Source organism: Protomyctophum parallelum, assembly GCF_964188405.1.
Source record: "Protomyctophum parallelum genome assembly, chromosome: 13".
In the NCBI taxonomy this organism is placed as follows: Eukaryota; Metazoa; Chordata; class Actinopteri; order Myctophiformes; family Myctophidae; genus Protomyctophum; species Protomyctophum parallelum.
Genome location: NC_139708.1, coordinates 47,397,726 through 47,419,354, shown reverse-complemented (window position 1 = coordinate 47,419,354; position 21,629 = coordinate 47,397,726). Strand labels below are relative to the sequence as shown.

Here is a 21,629-nt window from a genome sequence, read left to right as displayed (position 1 = left end):
CTTTTTTTTAAATCACTCCCATACTGGCAAGAAGTTCAGGATTAATAGCATTATAACGTGTGTTTCATGTGGTGTTATATGATCAGATGTCGACCCTGCGGTTTAGCATACATAGGTAAAACTACTCTCTCTCTCTCTCTCTACGTCGTCCTCAGACGAGCCCTCCATCGGTGTCACCAGGTCATTAAGTGCTTTCTGCACCAGCATCTTTCTTTAGTACGTCCACGTAGGTCGGTGTGGGACGTCCTCTCGATCGATGCCCGTGTGTTGGTTGAGTGAATGAGTGAACATGAGAGTTCTATTCGAAGAAATGACCGTGAATATCCTGTTGTCGTTCATGTCAATGATCTTAAACATCTTCGCTTTTTTGGTAGAACAAGTCAAACTATACCAGCAAGAGGTGGTAACCATGATGTCCTTCTCAAACAACAACAACATACTGGATACACACATTACAAACCCTCCACCCTAAAGGGCTGAATGATGAACTACTATTAAATGTTATGCTATAAGTATCCATACAAAACACATTGTCATTTAATTATTGACTGAACTCCTTGACCAGGGGGTTGCTATAAGCACTATTTGTGCAGTATTTTGACATTTCCTGTCCACTCTTGTTGTTTGAGCCTTATTGTGATATGTATGATATTTATTTGCTTATACATTTTTATGTTGATTTCCGTGTGTTTTATGGGCATGACATTAATTAATATATTTCCCTGTATTCCCCTGTATATAAATAAATATAAATATAAATAAAGACTGTTGCAATGCCATATCTCACATGGACGTGAACGCGAGCGGCAGGCAGCCGGTGGGACGTTGGCGCCGGGCACCTCTCGACAGGCTAAAAGCAGGCGTGCTGAGGCTTAACGGGATCAACCCATTAAAAGAAGAAACGCCCTGGATGACCTCGCACACCTCGTACTGTCCGGCCTATATGGGCCGAGCATGCACCATAATCAGGATGGGATCAAGGGGGAGGGGGAATAAGGCACGGTGACGGAGGGAGGGAGGAAGTTTGGATGGATGGACGGAGAACATGCTATGGGTGGTCTGACCTTTTGGCTGACCACGTGACCAAGAAGAGGAGGCATCAGGGATTAAAAGGTGGACGGATAAAAGAGCAGGACACGACGGCCATCGTGTTCTATACTGATACACACCGAGACAGGAGCAGTCCTTTTGAAACATCTGCGAAGACAGGTGAGGGGGAAAGAAACTGCTTATACTTATACTTCTGTAATCTGTACTATACTACTATTTCTACTAATACTATATATTAGGGCTGTCAAATGATTAAACGATTAATCGCTGCTTAAAAATATGTATTAGTCATGAATAATCACCATTCGAACGATGTCCAAAATATGCCCATGTTTTTTTTCTGTATAGTGTTGTGGGAATGGAAAGATAAGAGGCGGATATATACATTTAAAAAGGGTATCTTTTTAAAAACAAAGAAAGGGTCCCGCACACTTTCAGACACTCGGAAAGCTTAGGGAAGATACGGTTTGAGGAGATGAAAGTGGACAGACATAGAATGTGATCTATTGGTCGCCCCCATGACTGTCTGCTCTCTAAATGATTGGGTCGACGTTTCGGTCGATTAGACCTTCATCAGGACAGACAATGTATAATGGATATATACATTTAACATAAGTATGTATGTTTTATTCTTGATTACAAATCCAGTGTGGCAGGATGGTCTCTCTCTGTCTCTCACACCGTTGTTGTGAAATGTGGTTTGAGACGCTGCCTATACAGTATGTTGACTGTGCAGCCTTTTATGGAAATCACCGACTTGTGTTTTTTCCCCATCCAGATATAGGGCTAGATAGTGCAGAGTGGATGGGATTATGGGATGTATATGGGGTGGGTCATCCAAGCATGGATTAATTGCGTTAAAAATCCTTAATCTAATTCATTTCACAATTTAATTAACTTTTGACAGCCCTACTAATACGACTGCTGCTGCTACTACTAACAGCTAACTAGTGTTATTATCATCGCAACTGCTGGAACTATACAACTTCAAATGCAATAGTTGCTTCAGTAGAACTGAATGTGCAGGTTGCGTGGATTGGCAAAGTGCTTAAAGTTTGTAAGTATAATAAAGTAAAGTATAATGGCATACCTGGAAGAATCAAATTAAATTGCAGTTCGTGCCGAGACTAACATTATAACAGGTGGTGAAACTTAATTGAAAGAAAGAAGAGAACGCCGGCCTGTAAGTGTATTCCTCTCATGCTTGGTGGATCAGTAATTTCGACAGAATTGCTCGGTAAACTGGGTTAAATAGAGAGTTTAATTGTCTCTATAAATGCCAGAGAGCTGCGAGATGGTTCAGGAATTGAACTCTTGCACACTGAGGAAAGGCCGATACAAAGAACTCGGCTCGAAAAGAACAGCTGCTGGCATTTACCAAACTAAAGCTCGGTATAGGGGAAGGAGAAAAAAAAGAAAGAGGATTGACTTGAGGGGGCAAAGAAAATCACAGAAGCAGATGGCTAATTATTTGTTGGCTGCCCTCTGGCTGCTATGGCCTGCGTGGCGCAGATCCACAGATCTATACAAGACACCAGTGTGACAGACTATACTTAAGTCCAGCCCCATGTGACTGTTAGATCTGCTGTGAGACACAGGTGGACGTGGGAGTTACATAATGTGACCCACAGGATTGCTTTCCCCTAATGGGATTACTAGTGTCACTGGTCAGGTACGGATAGAGACAGATTAGGAAGCTTTAGGAAAGATACGGTTTAAGGAGATGAAGGTGGACAGGCAGACAGAATGATCTATTGGTCGCCCCACGACTGTCTGCTCTCTAAAGCCATGATATGATGTTGTGACCTGCAGGCTGGCCATCTGGGCTTTATTATACCAGTGTTGATTTTGACAGAACGTTTTAAGTTTTAGTCATGTAGTCTCTTGAATAGTTTTCATTCAGTTTTAAGTCAGATTTTAGCCACCTGGAATGTTGTCAGTCTAGTTTTTAGTCAACTAAATATCACAATATTTAGTCTACAGTTGATTTAGTCTACTAAAATGTATTTTAGCCGGAATTTGATGTGAGCTTGTACATCTGCTATTTCCAGCCTGCAAGTGTAAAATCACTAGGTCTAGTTCTAATTTGTTGACAAAATTGTCATTATATTTACTCTTAGTTTTAGTCATCATAGCTTAGTTTTCATTTAGTTTCCATTTAGTTTTCGTCAGTGAAAAAAGTTAGTCGACGAACATTTTCTTGTCATAGTATTAGTCGACGAAATCAACCCTGTTTATTACAGCCATGCATTCCGCTGTAATAAATACACTGTTCCTGTAGAGGGAACTTAAGACTAGCAAAGCTATCCTTTTTAATTCACTCCTGGCTGTCATTTCATTTCCTAATGAAGTATACTGTCCTTAGTCACTCACAGCCACATTAACCCATTTAGGCCTGACGTAAAAATAAAAATAAAACGTTCACCCTGAAAGAATATATATTCAAAGTTTGTGCCGCCTTTTTACGATTAAAAAAAGCAGACCTACAAGCTTGTAGCACGCCGATAGCTAAAGTATAACATTAGTTAAAACACCAAAAGGGGTTCCCGTCCAATCCTGTATTATGGATTATTATCCTGTATTACGGATTTATTGTCAAATGTAAAATGTATTGCTTCTGATTTCTAAATAATAGTTAGTATTATTTCATTATAACTACCAATGAAAATATAGTTAGAATATAGTGCATAACGAGCAGGAGAATAACTCAATTGTTATATCTGTTGCTATTTCTACACTATTGACCTAGTAAACATAGTTTACCAGCATCATACTGCCTCCATATTCATTAACTAATTTAGACCTGAGGACGATTCCACAAATTCCTTTCCACAAATTTGACATTTTCATGTCAAGGACCTCCACAAATATATGTAATTGGCAGCCGACCCCCATCTGAAAATATGTTGTTCCAGGGACCCCCCCAGAAGCAAAGATTTGAGTTTCACTCTGAAAGAATATAATATTCAAATATTTGTGCCACATTTTCACGACTTTTCAGAAGAAATTGCGAGCTGTCGATCTGCTATTTTGCAATAGCTAAAGTATAACATAATGCTTAAAACACCAAAAGGGGTTAAGCCTTCCCACACCGAAACTCTCAGACATGAACGACAGAAACATCACACTCACGATTACAAATGACACTGATCACCCCCTTCAGTCATCACTTCACAATAACCATCTTCTGGATGCTAGTACTTTGAGATGGGACATCTCTCGCTTTAGCGGGAGGCTTGTCTACTGTATACATTCTGCCATATGGCAGCATTAAAGAATGGTTGTTGTCGTGTCAGGAACTGCGGATGCATTCAGGAGAGCTTCTATGTAGTGTGTTGGAAAGAGTTGTGCCCAAGAGAGTTTGACATGACTTGGCATGGAATAGGTTGAGGGACGTAGTCTACTTACTATAAACAACGCCGGAGGTTAATCTCTCATTACACAGGGCATCCCCGGTGTTTAAAAGTGGCAAATATTAATCTGCCACGAATTAAAATGGCATTAGAGCTAGCATAATCTGTCTGTTAAACCTAATCTGCGTCATCCGCACTGATTAGCTGGTGCCAGTGGCGGACTGGAAGGAGACCGGTAGAGATTAGCAGAAGGCTTTACATGGATATAAACTAAGAAAGAAAGACCCTATACAGTTGCACCGTTCGTGAAACTAGCTGTACATATATGAAAGCCCCTTTACTTGTATTGTAAATTAAATAACAGAGAGCCTATATGGCTGTGCCGTTTGCAAATAAGATGAGGGAGACCAAGCCAACGAGTGTTCTGTTATAAGAGAGACCCCCCCCCTCTTATTTCCTCTTTATCTTCCTTCACACTCTTCTCTACTCTAAAACAGTGATGTGACAATACAGCCGATTCTGAGACGAAAACAGGTGTAATAATAATAATAATTACATCTGTGTCTTTTATAGGAACAATAAGCGACAGAAATGAACGCGGCGAACCCCGCAGGGAGCGCCCTGGCCACTAACACCACCACCGTGGGTCCCACCACGCCCAAGAAGGGACCCCCCAAGTTCAAGCAGAGGCAGTCTCGTACCTTCAAGAGCAAGGCCCCCAAGCCTGGCCAGAAGGGGTAAGTACAGTAAAGCCACAACGTGCGAATTGTAGTACAATTTTGAGGTGTTCGTAACTGTATACTTTACTTGAGTATTTCCAATATCCAATACTTTTACTCCACTACAATTATTTGAAAACTTCTAGTTACTAGTTACTTAGATTACGAGTTACGTAGATTTGGATTATTATTACAAAACAATACATTATAACCACTTCAGCCCTATATCAGTGTCCTCTTTTAAATCACGTTTAAAAACCCACTTTTATAGATTAACCTTCACTGCCCATATAACATTTTAGTATATATATTTTCCTGCTTTTGTTTTCTATTGAAATGTCTTTGCTGTATATTTTCTGTTTGTTGTTCTTGTAAAGCACGTTGTAATGCAATTTGAAAGGTGCTATATATAAATAAAGTTTAATTATTATTATTATATGCATTTTTGGCCATTTGAAAATAGCAGATCTACAAGCTCACATCTACAAGCTCATTGTGAGCTTGTAGATATGCTATTTTCAAAAACATTTGGATACTTTTGAAAACTCAAGTACATTTTCAATTCCGGACTTCAAGTAACGGAGCATATATAGTTCTACATTGCAGAATAGATAGAATGAGTCTAATCACCACCATCACCACCACCATCATTCATCATCATCATCATCATCATCGCTGAGCCTGTCCGTCTATTCCCTTTTTTTCTTCTTTGCTCCGTCCAGCTTTGGCGACGACATCCCCGGCATGGAGGGTCTGGGCACCGACATCACAGTGGTCTGCCCATGGGAGGCCTTCGGCGACATGGAGCTCAGCGACCTGGCCAAATACGGAATCATCTAAACAAAGCTGCTGCCGGCTCCCTCCTTGGCCTTGCCTGCTTTGCACCTCTTCCTTTCTCCCCCTATATATAATATCTCTCTCTCTCTCTCTCTCTCTCTCTCTCTCTCTCTCTTTCTCTGTCCGGCACGCCACGAAAATAAGGCTGCCGTCTAAACCAACTCACTAATGCTCTCGCCGATCTGCTTTGGCGTCCCGCTGAAGTGCATGGAATGCATAAGAACGTTCTTATGCTTATGTTATTATTATTATATAATACTGTTTACAGTATATGATATATACTTTGAAGTGGTGTGGCGAGAAGACAAACCCTGCTCACCGCTCCTTTCCCTGTACCTCATTTTCTCTCCCCCCTCACCTCCCCTTCTTCTTCTTCCATCTATACCTCACTCCCAACAACCCACGGCAATAAGTGGACGCAAGCACACCACTAGCTGCTGTACTATATAGCCTGTATTTGCTTCTAGCTGTCTGCGGAACTGTAAATACTAAATAGGCTTGTTTTCAGCATTTATGAAAGAACGCTTTACCTCGTCTTCCTATACCCGTACCTTTTGTATTCCCCCTCGTTCGTCCCTTTAAACTAAAGCACGGTTCTGTTCTATTTTCATGCAGTGTTTTTTTTATTCCGCGTTGATGAAAATTGTTTTGAACAGACGGGGGAAAACACAAAGAATATATACAAAGAGAGTGTTTTGATGGATTGTGACGACCAACGCTACAATGTTTTGTTTTTCTTCTTTTTGTCCCCCGATCATTATGGCTGAGGAACTTCCACTTTTCTCCTCTCCCTGTTGCAAACACAACACTCACTTGAGCCAGTACTGAATGTGTATATAGCCTTCTGTGAAATAGTCAGGTCATCTTTAGCCACAATAAAAGGTGTAAATATTTTTGTACTAATCTTGTCCGGGTTGTCTTCATTTTGGAATCTATACAAAGCTGAAATATGGAGCAAATGCAAAAAGGCCGTAATGAAAATGTAAAAAGTAAGGCCAATTCATAGTGCAGTTTATAATGTCCACACTTGCCAACACTATACCTGCAGCTTCGAACTACAAGCTCACACTATTAAATATAAGGTATTTAAAGTTAAATCTGACTTGCCTAAACGAGCAAAATGACCCCAAATGATTTAGAGTCACACGGTATGATCATATCTTCATGTTTCAAAGCAAACTGTGTTTTCACCTACCTATTAATGAGTACTGAACTTTACTGATTGATTACAGTGAAGGCTATTTCTATATACAGAATGTGAGTATTTTGCCACCACTGCTGAATTCCGAACACTGTGATAGCCCACAATGACCTACATGACCTGCTGAAGAGCTGTGCACTGAGGAGCACATTTTCTACTGCTTGTTTTTATGTACAGCCCTGGCCAGGCTCTTACTATACTTCGCCTGATTCCAGAACCCACCTCACCCATGCCCATTTTAGGCTGGAATGGCTTAAGGTTGACGACAGAGTACAGCATCTTACAATGGGTCGTTACACCACAAAGATGCCCCATGTACTTTTCTACATGCAGTACTTCCTCAATGTCCACAATCAAAAACATTGTGCAAACAATTAAGGGATTAAATTCAGCAAAAGGGAGTTGAATTCCACACCGCGCCTCAAGCCTGACGTATAAACTATAGTCGGGTGCGTCTTCAGAGGCAGGACTATAGGAAGGAAGAGTGAAGACACAAGTGGAGCATCACAGTTCAATCCCTGTTTAATTCACATTCATATAAATATGCATGTATTTATAGTCTAAATGCACACTTAAATTCTCATCTGGATAAGTCTCTATACTTGAATGTTCCACGTGAAACATATATGTAGCCTATGAATCAATTACTGCTGGCCATGTGTGACATTGGTTAATTGAAGGGCCTGCCCCTGCACCATGTGTGTACTTAAAACCACTCTGGGCGGGAATTTTGGTGTTTTAAACCTTTATCTATTGAAACATAGCAGATCTACAAGCTCATAAGCTCATATAGCCGAGCTTGTAGATCTGATATTCTTTAAAATGTGGCGCAAATCTTTGAATATATTATTTCACAATGAACGTTTTAACTAAAATCTTTGCTTCTGGGGGGGGGGGGTCCCTTCCTGGAACCACATATTTTCAGATGGGGGTCTGCGGCCAATTACAGATAATTCTGTACATGGAAAAGGTTGAGCACCACTGACGAACATGTGACCGATACATCGGAACCGTGTCATGTTTTACCTGCACTCTGTGAATTAAAAAGGGCTTGAACTGTCTGTGATTAAAGGTACATTCAGTGATTTCACTAAATTAAAATATCACTCACTACTGTAGAGTGTGCTGACCATATAAGGAGTTCCTATAGGTTTCGCTTTTGCCTCATGGAGGCCACTATAGCCCTCATCCAATCAGGATGAGGAGAGGGGCCTTCCTCCAATCATGATCGAGTGGGGGCGGGCCTTGGTGCACGTGCTGTTGGCCTGTTGCATGCCCCCCCCCCCCCCCCCCCCCACTGTAGTGTGTGTTCTTGTGCAGATCTTGTTACCAAGGGGGGTTCCTTTAAATTAATTTCGCTCCAATGCCACTGAAATGTGGAATGCCAACAGGCAAAAATACATGTGAATCCCTATACTCCTTCAAAACAGCTCTCAAAGAGCACCTACGGACGGCTGCAATTCAAAACTGGCCCCTGTAAAATAGTCAAAGTCCCCCCCCCCCCCCCCCCCCCACACACACACACGCACGTCGCACGCACACATGCACGCACACATGCACGCACGCACAGAGACAGAAACATAATCTCTGCCTCCAGGCTTCTGCTTAGCAGCAGAGAATAGATAATAATAAACGACATGTGACGACTCAATTTTCTCATCAGTTGGACATTCACTTCATATAGACACATCCACTGATGCATTGGGGACGTCCAGTTCAAAATCTGTCGACTCACTCAATCAGCAAATTGAATCACTCCCAAATAAAGACATGACAAAACAAATCAAAGCTGGTTGCTATGGGGTTATTCCCACGGATAACACTGATGATCTAATATCAACTGAAAAAAAAAACTCCCATTGGCTGAGCAATCTGCACAAAGACTCCTCTATCCAGTTAATAATACTACCCAGAAAACATTGTGTGAATCATGAATATACAGTATGCGACGCCTCCGGGATTTCTTTAAAATCGTGACACCTGACCAGTATACGCATGCTTGGATTCTCACTAATGTTAAGCATCGCACAAGCTCTTTTAATGCCCCTGACACACTTTTACAGAACGAGAGGAATATGTGCATGGCACATACAGTAATATAACATTACACTCTCCCCTCCAGGCTCCAAGAAAAGCCTGTTGTAAATTATTTAGTTGAACAGCATATCCACCCCTACCTCCGGCTGTTATTCTCAGTGCACACCAGTGTTGTTTTCATATAGTCTCTTCAATAGTTCTCATTTAGTTTCAGTCACATTTTAGTCACCTGTAATGTTTTAGTGTTTAGTGACTAAATATCATAAGATTTTAGTCGACTAAATCTACAGTTGATTCAGTCGACTAAAATGTATTTTGGCGGGCCTTGATGCTGCCGTAATGGCTGATTTTACACTTGCTGAAAATAGCTCACTACAAGTGTAAAATGACTTATACTGGACCTCTTGTCCACTATAGTCCCTGATTATTCCCTCTCTCCTACAACCATCATTCCCTATACACACCCTTTTGACTGAATAAACACACCCTGTAAACTCCCGTGCCTGTACGGACAAGAGCCGAAGTGTCGCGTACAGACATGCAAGGAGGATCAGTGCGAGGCATTCTCCACTCCTGACGCAACGCTTAATTCCTCCGGGGGCTCCGCACACTGTTTCCATGGGTGGGCCGTCATGCAGACGGCAAACAGCTCACCGTGCAGTGAACTACTGTGACTACCGGTCGACGTGACTTGTGTATAGTGTTGGTGACAATAGGCTGAGTCAGGCATTCTAATCTCCACTCCCTATTCTCCAAGTCAACCTTGGGGGGGGGGGGGGGGGGGCTCTAATATGGGGCTGAACAGGCACAGTATATCGTTTTACAGATCGAGTTCAGTTTCAGTTAGATTTTCAACCCATCTCAAAAATGTACTGCGTGACAAAATGTGTGTTTTGATATACCGTCACTATGACACAGAAGATTATGATTAGGCAATGATGCACTATAGTAGTGACTGCATGTGGGAGGTTATGGGAAATGGGAGTCAAACAAATCAGGGCGTTTCTCTCCTTTCTCTCAAGCCCCCTCCCCACACCTGCGCGTGCGTGCGTGCGTGCGTGCATGCGTGCATGTGTGCGTGCGCCTTGTCATTGCCTCCAGGTCTTTGAGCCCCACCTATACCTTCCGAGAACCTTCCAAGAGAAAAAGAGAAAGGGAGAGAGAGGCACAAACACAGAGAGACAGAGAGAGAAAGAGAGAGAGACAGAGAGAGGGTGAGGGACTGAAAGGGAGCGGAGGAGGAGGAGGAGGGGGGGGGGGGGGCTTGGGGGGATGCAGTAGGCTCACCTGTTGATGTAAATCTGAGAGAGAAGTGAAAACAATCCTCTCCTCTCGCATCAACGCCCATTGGCTCAAATCTCTGCGCTCTGCATGCGCCGTTTTTCTTTTCCTCCTCGTTTGCGCTCTTCCGCTTACCTTCGGAGCTCACCGAGAGATAATGGGCACATCCTGGAGACAGGGGATCATAGGGCACATGGCTGGCTACACTCTCACGGGAGTGGCCTTTGATGCCTCGACGACTGATCAGAGTTTTATCGGGAGAACTTATTGGTAAAACTTTTAAGACGCGCTCTGAAGAAAGCAAGTGGAAGCAGTGGAAGAAGCGGTGTGTCAACTTATACCTCCCCCAGGACGGAAGGTATGTCACCTTTTATATAAGCTTAAGACATTTTTTAGGACTGATTTAGGACTTTAGGAAAAAGAAAAGTCTTCAAAATCCTTACAGTTTTCTGATAAATCTATTATTTATAGGTATCACTGGTGCTCAACCTTTTTTCATGTCAAGGACCCCCAGAGTTATCTGCATTTGGCTGTGGACCCCCATCTCAAAATATGTAGTTCCAGGGAATATAGAAGCATGCAATGTGTCGCAGATTGACATGTGTGAGCTTGTAGATCTGCCATTTTTTGATGTACGACACCCAGCATGCAACCGAGTATATATCAGGCCTTAGTCAAGTCTACTGTCTGGGCGATGGATGTGTTGGCGTGAAGTTGACGTGAACTACACAGTAGTAGTGTGTAGTACTGTAATATAAGTTGTGTAATGCTTGTGGTTCTTTATTACTGTAATAATTTGGGCACGAACCATAATGGTTACGTGGTTTGGCCTTGCAGTGTAAGGTGATGTGAACGGTAAAGCTCTAATTCCACTTAATGTAATCGACAACCAAATGTGGAGCCTATAATCAAAGGCCGGGATTTAAGTTAGAAAGTAAAAAAAACAACCCCCGTGAATATATGTTTTGATTTGTCTTTCACATTATACATTATTCTAATCTGCTATATACATTATTCTAATCTGCTATTCAAATCACAGTATGTGCCTTGTACATTTATATAAAAAAACAAAAAACAAACAAACACTATAGCCGCACTTGAGTCACACATCTTTTTTAACCCCTGTATACGTATACTGCGCTCTCCTGACCTACTATTTAAACACACACAACTGGCCCAAGGGTTAATTTCTGGGCCGGGGCCATATTTACCCATTTGATAAGCCTCTTAAATGTCATCTATTGGATCTCTGACACAGAAACAAGGGCTCTGTTATGAGCTAGAGGAAGTGACAATCAGGTATCAGGAGTGCATATCTGTGGCCTCTCTCTCTCTCTCTCTTCCCCCCCCCCCCCTCTCTCTATCTCTCTCCCCCTCCACCCCCCCCCCCCCCCTTCCAATCTGTGTACTGGTCACTACGTCCATACAGTATGTTTCTGCCATGCAGGGTCACTCTAGTCTTTATCTGTATATCTGCCTCTTTCCTGGTGTTAAGCATATATAGCTTCATGTAACAGGCAACACTTATATGTTGTCTTTACGCTGCCTATAGCTGTGTCCCAAATTCACCTCCTTGTTACTCGTTATTCCTTCCTTGTTAGCTCTTGCTCACTGCTGTTCTCTCCCTTGTTCTGGCTTGTTCAAACACTCTCCTCTCCTCTCCTCTCCTCTCCTCTCCTCTCCTCTCCTCTCCTCTCCTCTCCTCTCCTCTCCTCTCCTCTCCTCTCCTCTCCTCTCCTCTCCTCTCCTCTCCTCTCCTCTCCTCTCCTCTCCTCTCCTCTCCTCTCCTCTCCTCTCCTCTCCTCTCCTGGCTCAAATCCTCGCTCTGCATCCCATGCCTTTCGCCCCCATGCTATACAGCAGCGGTGGGCTACTTTGACAATGGAGAGGGCCACTTCCACACTCACTCCCTATAGGGCCATATATTACTGTCGTAGCAGTAATAAATGGCGCTGTGACGCGTTTTGAGCTTGTAGATCGGCTATTTTTGCTATATTCAAATTGAAATCTTGGATTTTTGCTATTTTTTTATTGGAATCCTGAAAATTTACATTTTTACGTAATTTCAAATGTCTTTAATTATACTTGTGTTGAGCAATGAGCTACTAATTTAGACTGAAGTAATTAAAGCGGGTCATGTTTGCATGTTGTGGAATTGGTAACAGCTGAAACCAATATTATATCAGTATTCTGACATTAACCTGAGGGCCCCGGGCCGCCAGTTGCCCACCCCTGCTCTACAGTATCGTGTTGTCACTCAGTCTGTTCTCTATAGTGAGCCTGTCCATATCGCTCTCCCCACACACTCCCGCGCACTGTTGATTTCATCGACTAACACGACGAAAACAAATTGGAAACTAAATTAATGGACAGTATACGTATAAGAAAAAGACCCAAGTCATTTTACAACATAGTCCAACACATAGGTATAGGTGAACACGGACATTGCTGTTCCTTGGAGTGGTCATGCACCACTCAAAAAGGTAGTCGACGAACATTTCTCGTCATAGTTTTGATGAAATCAACACTGCGAGCAAAGCTATATATCAAAGATCCATGTGAGACACGACGTTTCCATATGCTGCTTGTTTCAGGGCAACGAGGACGACCTGCCGCACCACAGGAGCAGCTTTAAGAGGACAAGCCTGAACGTAATCCTAAAGCGGGATTACCAAAACAAGGATGGGGGCCTTTCCGTCCCAAAAGCATTATAAATGCCTTCCCCTCCTCCTCCTATTGCTTAAAGTCTGCCACCAGACACGGGCTACCGGCACAACCGCCAACGACACCACCGCCAACGACACCACCGCCGACATCACCATCCCCACCACTGCGGCGGCGGCCTCACCCACAGACACGCCCGCCGCGTCCATCAACAACAACAACACTTCCTCGAACGTTTCCCACGCCGTGCCGGGCTGCGGGGCGGGGCTGGACCCCGCCTTCACCTACCTGTGCGACCGGCGGGCGGCGTGGGGCATCGTCCTGGAGAGCCTGGCCTCGCTGGGCTTCCTGGTGAGCGCCGGCCTCCTGCTGGGCCTCCTCTCCTGGACGCTGTGGGTCTGCGCGTCGGCCACGCGTCGCCGCCAGCGCGGGGGCTTCGGCGGCACGGCGGCCTCCGTGTGCCTGTTCCTGCTGGCCACGGCGGGGGTCTTCGCCGTCACCTTCGCCTTCATCGTGCGCCTCGGGCCGATGACCTGCCCCACGCGGCTCTTCCTGTTCGGCGTGCTGTTCTCCCTGGCGTTCGGCTGCCTGGCGTCGCGCGGCCTGGCCCTGCTGGGCTTCGCCACGGCGCGGGGCTGGGGCGAGCCCGCGCTGGCCCTGGGGCTCTTCGTGGTGCAGGTAAAAAAGAAATAAGAATTAGTAGATTCTCCTGATTCTATAAACAGCACGGCCACCAAGGCGTGGAATGCCCTGATCATCAACCCCCCCCCCCCTAAAAAATGCAGTTCACTTGCAGCTTTTAGGCCCGACGTCGACATTTTGAAATTGGCTTCAAAATCCTGACAGTTTTCTGAAAAACCTTATTTTTCTGTATCAGTGGTGCTCAATATTTCATGTCAAGAAATGTATATTTGGCCGTGGACCCCCCCCATCTGAAGATATGTCGTTCCAGGGACGCCCCCAGAAGCAAAGATTTTAGTTAAAAACGTTCTCTGAAAGAATATACATTCAAAGATTTGCGCCACATTTTCACGATTTTTCAGTCGCGTGGGTGGAGCTTCTTTTCCATCCACCAGCTGTCTAAAAAAAACGGAAATGACGCAAAACACAGCTTCTTCTGTCCGCGCATGGAATCTAAAGTGTGCTCAGACCCAGTGTTTGACTGTGCTCTGTAGTTGTGTTTGAGGAGCGCTATAGCCCCACTGCACAGCTTTTCGGGTTTGTGTAAACACAAACGTTGAAGGTTAAAGTGAAGACGGAAAAAAGTCAGGACGCAAATTGTGACTGGCCGGAATGAGATTACACGGGTGTGATTTTTATTGTGACATAAAAAAAAATGCTTTTTGTCATTTTTCTTATTTTATTTTTTCTGAGCTCAAGTGCACCCAAACCACCTGGACTTTTAACATTCAATAATTTTCTGTGGTCGGGGGGTTTTCTGGCTCAAACAAGTGCTCTGATTTTCCTGCTCACAGTCAACAAATCCCATAATATCACATATGAATCTGCCAGCAGATGTCACTGTTTTCACTGTTTTGCCCTGTTTTCATTGCAGCTCAAAAGGCTTCAGAAAACACAGAGAAAAACCCCTAGACCACAGACAAATCCACTGAATGTTCAAAGTTCAGGTTATGTGCGGGGCGTGTAATTCAGGTCACAAAACCGAAAAATGAGAATAAATGAAATTTAATGCCATGATGAATTAAACCTTTAACCCATTCTGACCGGGCACCCATTTTGGTGTTAGCATCATGTTATGCTTTATCTATTGAAAAATAGCAGATCTACAAGCTCATATCGCGCCACCGAGTGGCGCGATACGAGCTTGTAGGTCTGCTATTTTTGAAAAAATCGAAGAACGACTGACATTTTTAGAATCTGATCTCAGGTCAGAATGGGTTAAGAAACCTATTCAATCGATCCCAAACGCGTCCAGGTGGTGATCGCCGTGGAGTGGCTGCTCATCGTGCTGGTGCGGGACGCCAGGCCCTGCGCGTACAGCCAGGGCGAGTTCGTCATGCTGCTCATCTACGTGCTCTTCCTGCTGGCGCTGGGCGCGCTCCTCTCCCTCCGAAACCTCTGCCGCTCCTGTTTCACCTACAGCTACAGCTACACAGGTCAGCGGCTAGAGCGGTGGTAGTGGTGTTATTACAACCCATTTAGACCTTAGAGCAGATTCTACGAAATGTCTTCGGAATCATATACATGACAGTTTTCGGGGGAAATTCCCTATTATTTCTATATCGGTGGTTCTCAAAATTATGGACCCCCAGAAATCATATTGGCCGCCGACCCCCAATCTGAAAACATGTTGTTCCAGGGACCGCCCCAGAAGCAAAGATTTGAGTTTAAAACGTTCGCTCTGAAATTATATCTACGGTACAAGCGATGCGACGCATTGTGAGCTTGTAGATCTGCTATTTTCAAAAGATTTTGTATGTGTGAAAACTTGTGCAATGAGACATTCTGCATAATGAGCACTTTTACTTTTGGTACTTTTAAGTACATTTTGACACCAATACATTTGTACTTTTTACTCAAGTACATTTAAAATTTCCAGGATACTTTTACTTTAACGGCATATAGTTCTACATCGCAGCATCGATACTTTTACATAAAGTAAAAACAATGTAGTACTTTTCCCCCCCCACCCACTGCACACACACACACAACGCAGGCGTCGGAGTCATAGAGTAAGACAGAGTTACGACAACTCCGTTCACTTCATGGGGCCATGCAGTCCATTGGCGGCTCTTCTACATAGACTTCTATTGGCGAAGAGCATAGCGAACAGTGTCCAAGTCCTTGACCGGAAGTCGGCAGAATGCACTGGACTTATAGGCAACAGCCCAGCTTTAATGAAAGTAGCTTTAGCTTTAATAGTAATATCACAACATAAACATTACAGAGTACTTTAGTTGTCACTGTACAATACTTTAAAACAGTTGCCATGTTGCACATAGCTAAAATAGCGCTTACTTTCGCCGCCCTCGTTGAAAGCAATGTATTTCCAACAGCTTGTCACTCTCCAGGCTGCATGAACATCAGTTTTCTGCCCCCTCAATGTTGTATATAACTCTGTCCTATACCCTATGGCTCTGGGCACAGGCGGCGGCTCCCACCGGCAGGGCCAGGCGCAGGCCGCGCTGCTCTGCGTCACGCTGCTGCTCTCGGCCGCCATCTGGACGACGTGGATCGCCCTGCTGACGCGCGGCAACGCCGAGATGGGCCGGCGGCCCGGCTGGGACGACCCCGTGCTGAGCGTGGCGCTGGTGGCCAACGGCTGGGTGCTGCTGCTGGGCCACGGCGTGGCCCAGGTGGCCTTCCTCTGCCGCGGCGAGCGCAAGGGCAGCATGGAGGGGGGCGGTCCGCTGAGCTTCGGCGGCTGGACCAGCCCCAACACCGACATGCCGGGACTGCAGGCCAGCCATAAGAAGGAAGGCAGGGAGAACGGAAGCTTCGAGAACGACCCCGCCGACCCCAGGAGAGGTGAGAGGATGGATGGAGAACCATGCAAAGGGGGGGAGATCAGCGTCGGTTTTGACGGCACATTTTGATTTTGGCTTTTTGGTCGTATAGTTCTATTGAATCGTTTTCATTTTAGTCTTTAATCACATTTTTGTCATCTGCATGGAATGATTTAGTGCGAGTCTAGTTTTAGTCGAATAAAATCGTATGATATTTAGTCGACTAAATCTACAGTTGATTTAGTCGACTAAAATGTATCTTGGCGGGCCTTGATTCCGTCGTAATGACTGGTTTTACACTTGCTGAAAATAGCCCAGCTACAAGCTTGTTGATCTGCTATTTTCAGCATGCAACCAACTGACCAAGTGTAAAATAATAATTCAGTGTTAAAGGAGAATTCCATACTAGAAGGCTTTCTTACCTTTATTTGTAGTTGTTACGTCCCCACCAAAGACTTCCAGGTGTTATTTTGTGCAAAAGCGCATTATTGGCTATTTCCCCTAATATAAGCCCTCAATTAATTCCATTGAATTGCATTGAATTGAATGGGGCTATGGGGTGTTGTGCTAATTCGCTTATTTCCATCGCTCAAAAATCTATTGTATATATCCTTTCTTCATAATGTAAATAGTATCCCAAGCGGCACACTTTACTACTTATTTCGATGGAAACAAGCAAATTAGCACAAAAACCCAACCCTTATGATTATATTAGGGGAAATAGCCAATAATGAGCTTTTGCACAAAATAACACCTGGACCTCTTTGGTGGGGACGTAACAACTACAAATAAGGTAAGAAAGTATGGAATTCTCCTTTAAGTTAAAGGTATATTCACTTATTCAGTGATTTCACTTAATTCCAAATATCACTTATTTAGTGTTTTGTTGTGATAGTCCTCCCTACTATAGAGTGTGCTGACCGACCCTGTCCCCAGTTAACCCCTAAGGGTCTGAATGGGCTAAAAGAAATGAGCTGATGACTCAGGCCGACAAGCTGAAGACATTATGACATTTGAGACCATTCATGTTTCTGGAAGATGCTTCTAAAACTACGGATTGATTGGTTGAAGTATTTATTAACAGTTTGCAGAATGAGTACATTTCACATGTTGAAAGCACAACTCGGTACCAAGGCTGTTACTGTGGACGACACACTGATAAAGCATTATACACTTGTTTATCAGTCCACCATGTTCAATTCATCAGAACATTTAGAGACGTATAAATATACACTTCTATATATATATATATACAAAACAATTACTAGTTTGGTGTCTAGTTAAATGCCTTCTCATCTTAAAATAACGAATTGCCGAAAATAGCCGATCTACAAGCTCACAACACGTCGTGCTGCAACGTGTTGTGAGCTTGTAGACTCACGGGAGAAAACACGTTGTGGCTTCTATGGAATCCAAATGACCGAAATCAACTGTGGCGACATGATAAGTCAGAATCCATGTGAACGCTGTATGTAATGAACACAATGACTAACTGACATCATGCCTACAGAACTCAGATCCATGTGAACGCTGTATGTAATGAACACAATGACTAACTGACTACATCATGCCTACAGGCAGGAGAGCTGAGCCAGTTCTACGATCACCATATGAGTCGGGATTCTCCATGACAGTGAGTAATAAGCCATTATTAACCAATCTAACTCCATACAGTCAGTAATTAAAGACTATGACCTTCTTCTTTTTTTTTGCAACTGGAGGCAATTATGGCTATAATAAGGCATATTGGAAGGTTAATGAAAATGCAATATATCACTGTGTTAATTGCACTAACACGATAAATGCGTGCGCGTGCGCGTGTGTGTGTGTGTGTGTGTGTGTGTGTGTGTGTGTGTGTGTGTGTGTGTGTGTGTGTGTGTGTGTGTGTGTGTGTGTGTGTGTGTGTGTGCCTGTGTTTAGGAAATTGACCCGGACAAAGATTACACCATTCCTCGCCCCCAGACCACCAACATCACAGAACCTTATGATGAATACTATGGACGCCCTATCTCTGATTAGGATCACACACATTTTCCTATCTGCTCTCGCTCTCACACACACGCACACACACACACACACACACACGCACGCACGCACGCACACGGCACTGACTGATAGCACAATACCAAATCATAAGACAAACAAGAGGCAGAATCAACTCATGCACTATAAATGTAAATAATATACTTGGCTACAAAATGTGCACAAAGCTCTCTTACATTTGTTGTTGTACAAATATAAAAATGTTTAGAATATTCAGGAAATAAAATGGCATCTTAGCCTATACTCTACTTAAACAAACATCAACATTCAGACTGTAGGACGTCATATCTAATCACACCGTTGGTTCCAGTTGACGTGTACACATGTCATAGCGCTTTTTATTGATAAACAATTATAGTTTTTTTGGCCTCTCCTTCTGCACCATACTCCTTGCTGTTCGTGCATGCGCGCTTCCGTTCACTTCCTTGTTTACGGCTCAGAAAGAATGCCTTGTCTCTCCTAATCTAGGGAGCTCTCCATGGTTTTGACCAAAAGGGCATACTTCCATCTTCATTTCTGACTTCTTGGAATATTAACGCTTCTAGAGAGACTTTAGCGTGATCATCGCGAGGTAATAATGGAACATTATGCCTAGGCCTACCGGTTTTGGGGGGGAAAGGAAGGCGGGGCTTTTCAGAGTAAAATCTCCCATATATGCTGGCACTCATTGTGTACTCATTGTGTACTTGAGGATGTATCACCACAGATAGACTATAAGAGCCTAACGTTGGCATGTCAGAATCCATATAGGCTAGTCCAACATTGGCATGTCAGAATCCATATAGGCTAGTCCAACATTGGCATGTCAGAATCAGGATTAGTCCAACGTTGGCCTGTCAGAATCAGGATTAGTCCAACGTTGGCCTGTCAGAAGCGAGATATGCATTCTGAGGACGAGGCAGTGTGTGTGTGTGTGTGTGTGTGTGTGTGTGTGTGTGTGTGTGTGTGTGTGTGTGTGTGTGTGTGTGACAGAGGAGGAAGCATGAAGCCATCACTCTGAAGGTGCCAAACTGATAGGCATTGTATGAAGGGTGACGAGAGTAGGAGGAAAGCAGAGGCATGTAAAGTATGAACAGTGGTGGAACATTTACTTAAGTAGGCTACTGTACATATAAGTACAATTTTGAGCCATTTGTACTTGAGTCTCAAGAGGCAAATATTGTCTACTAGTTACTTTGATTATTATTACAAAACATACATTAAACACTTCAGCCCTATATACATTTCGGCAATTTGAAAATAGCCGATCCACAAGCTCACGATGCGACACATTGTGAGCTTGTAGATCTGCTATTTTCAAATGTTTTTATACATTTGAAAACTTGAAATAGTGAGTGCTTTCTACTTTTGGTAGGCCTACTTTAAGTACCTTTTGATTCCAATAGTCTTATACCTTTACTCAAGTACATTTTGAATTCCGGACTTTTACTTGGAACGAAGTAGTTCTAAATTGCAGTATTGATACTTCTACTTAAGTCAAGAATGTGCAGTACTTTTTTCCACCACTGGTGACGAGAGGAAGGCAGAGGCATGTTGTATGAAGGGTGACGAGAGGAAGGCAGAGGCATGTTGTATGAAGGGTGATGAGAGGAAGGCAGAGGCATGTTGTATGAAGGGTGACGAGAGGAAGGCAGAGGCATGTTGTATGAAGGGTGATGAGAGGAAGGCAGAGGCATGTTGTATGAAGGGTTACGAGAGGAAGGCAGAGGCATGTTGTATGAAGGGTGACGAGAGGAAGGCAGAGGCATGTTGTATGAAGGGTGACGAGAGGAAAGTGTTGTAAAGGAATGCTGCACAGAAGGGGAGAGCAGGAAGAGAAGACAAGCCTTCCTTAAAGATGTAGTGCCATGTTGTTTATACTTTTTCCTGTTGTGGCTATGGATATAACATTGCTCTAATAGACACCCCCCAGGCGTGGTTAGAATATTTAAATAATGTCTTCCCTGTGCATTTCTGGTTTCTTCCTGGAAGCGGAAAGCCTTTGTGTCAAAAGGACCATCAATCGAAATACACCAGATATGGTGACATCACAATATCATCCCCTCCCCTAACCCCTCCCCCTACAGTACGTTGACATACAACAACAGCAGCTGGGGGCGCGACTTCAGTTCACATGCATCACCGCCCACCTGAAAACCAGGCGTACTTAATGAACTGGCGGGTGTGGCCACATAAAAACATAATCTTAACACTTTCTGTAGGCCTACTACAGAAGTGGGACTCTGAGCCCTACCACACCCGGTCTAGTGGTTTCCCCAAATTCAAGGTACCAAAAGTTACCAAAAGTTAGCCCTGAACAAACGACATTGAAACGGACCACATTGGTTCCCTTGAGTCGTTTTAAAACCTTGGTGAGCTTACAGAGCCCCACAATATTTAACTGTTTTTAGATCGTTTTGAAATTTGTCTTAGCTTTTTATTTGTAACCTTATGTAATTCACATGTATATCTTTTGTTTTTTCTTTTCCTGATCTTCTGATGTATTGTGATATTTTTTTCTATATGATATTGTATTACTCGACGACACTGAAAATGAGTTTGATTACTCAGTGTAATTTCGAGAATAAACCAAACTTGAATGAATAAATGAAAAAAACGATTTTATGCAAAACACATAATGAATAACAGTGTAACACTAATAACTTAACCCATTTTGGGCGGGAACCCCTTTTGGTGTCTCAGAACATTATGTTATACTTTAGCTATTGAAAAATAGCAGATCTACAAGCTCATAGCCTGGGGTCCACCTATATGCTTTCTATGGCATAGGCAGCTCCCGACCGGATCCGCCGGAAGAATCTAGACACAGCTGCGCGACATGAGACAGAGAGAGAGAGGAGTGTGTGTGTGTACATGTGTGCGTGTGTGCGTCAATTTAACAAAGATGCAGACAATCCGAAATCAGCAGAGAGTGATCGACGTTTGCGCTACTCTACGCCGAATTGAAGTGGACTCGGACCCAGACTTTTTTTTCTCC

The 21,629-nt window shown here is 43.6% G+C and overlaps 2 protein-coding genes across 2 annotated transcripts; both read left to right on the top strand.

Moving 5' to 3' along the window:
* The first annotated feature begins 1,100 nt into the window (after positions 1 to 1,100).
* pde6hb (phosphodiesterase 6H, cGMP-specific, cone, gamma, paralog b) lies at positions 1,101 to 5,975 on the top strand. The gene is made up of 3 exons (XM_083779829.1): positions 1,101 to 1,209; positions 4,977 to 5,140; positions 5,845 to 5,975. The coding sequence occupies exons 2-3, from the start codon at positions 4,995 to 4,997 to the stop codon at positions 5,960 to 5,962; spliced, it is 264 nt and encodes an 87-aa protein (XP_083635955.1). The 5' UTR covers positions 1,101 to 1,209; positions 4,977 to 4,994; the 3' UTR covers positions 5,963 to 5,975.
* A 4,510-nt stretch (positions 5,976 to 10,485) lies between these two features.
* LOC310869730 (G-protein coupled receptor family C group 5 member D) lies at positions 10,486 to 19,907 on the top strand. The gene is made up of 6 exons (XM_083780604.1): positions 10,486 to 10,836; positions 13,073 to 13,820; positions 15,079 to 15,259; positions 16,251 to 16,631; positions 18,187 to 18,242; positions 18,530 to 19,907. The coding sequence occupies exons 2-6, from the start codon at positions 13,161 to 13,163 to the stop codon at positions 18,626 to 18,628; spliced, it is 1,377 nt and encodes a 458-aa protein (XP_083636730.1). The 5' UTR covers positions 10,486 to 10,836; positions 13,073 to 13,160; the 3' UTR covers positions 18,629 to 19,907.
* Positions 19,908 to 21,629: the final 1,722 nt, after the last annotated feature.

Bases quoted from the DNA above. Each gene is read 5' to 3' on its own strand.
- LOC310869730 (XM_083780604.1), top strand. From the start codon at position 13,161: ATGGGGGCCTTTCCGTCCCAAAAGCATTATAAATGCCTTCCCCTCCTC. The intron at 15,260-16,250 runs GTCAGCGGCTAG...CTCTGGGCACAG, and splicing joins CTACAGCTACAGCTACACAG to GCGGCGGCTCCCACCGGCAG. The intron at 18,243-18,529 runs GTGAGTAATAAG...GCCTGTGTTTAG, and splicing joins AGTCGGGATTCTCCATGACA to GAAATTGACCCGGACAAAGA.
- pde6hb (XM_083779829.1), top strand. From the start codon at position 4,995: ATGAACGCGGCGAACCCCGCAGGGAGCGCCCTGGCCACTAACACCACC. The intron at 5,141-5,844 runs GTAAGTACAGTA...TGCTCCGTCCAG, and splicing joins CCCAAGCCTGGCCAGAAGGG to CTTTGGCGACGACATCCCCG.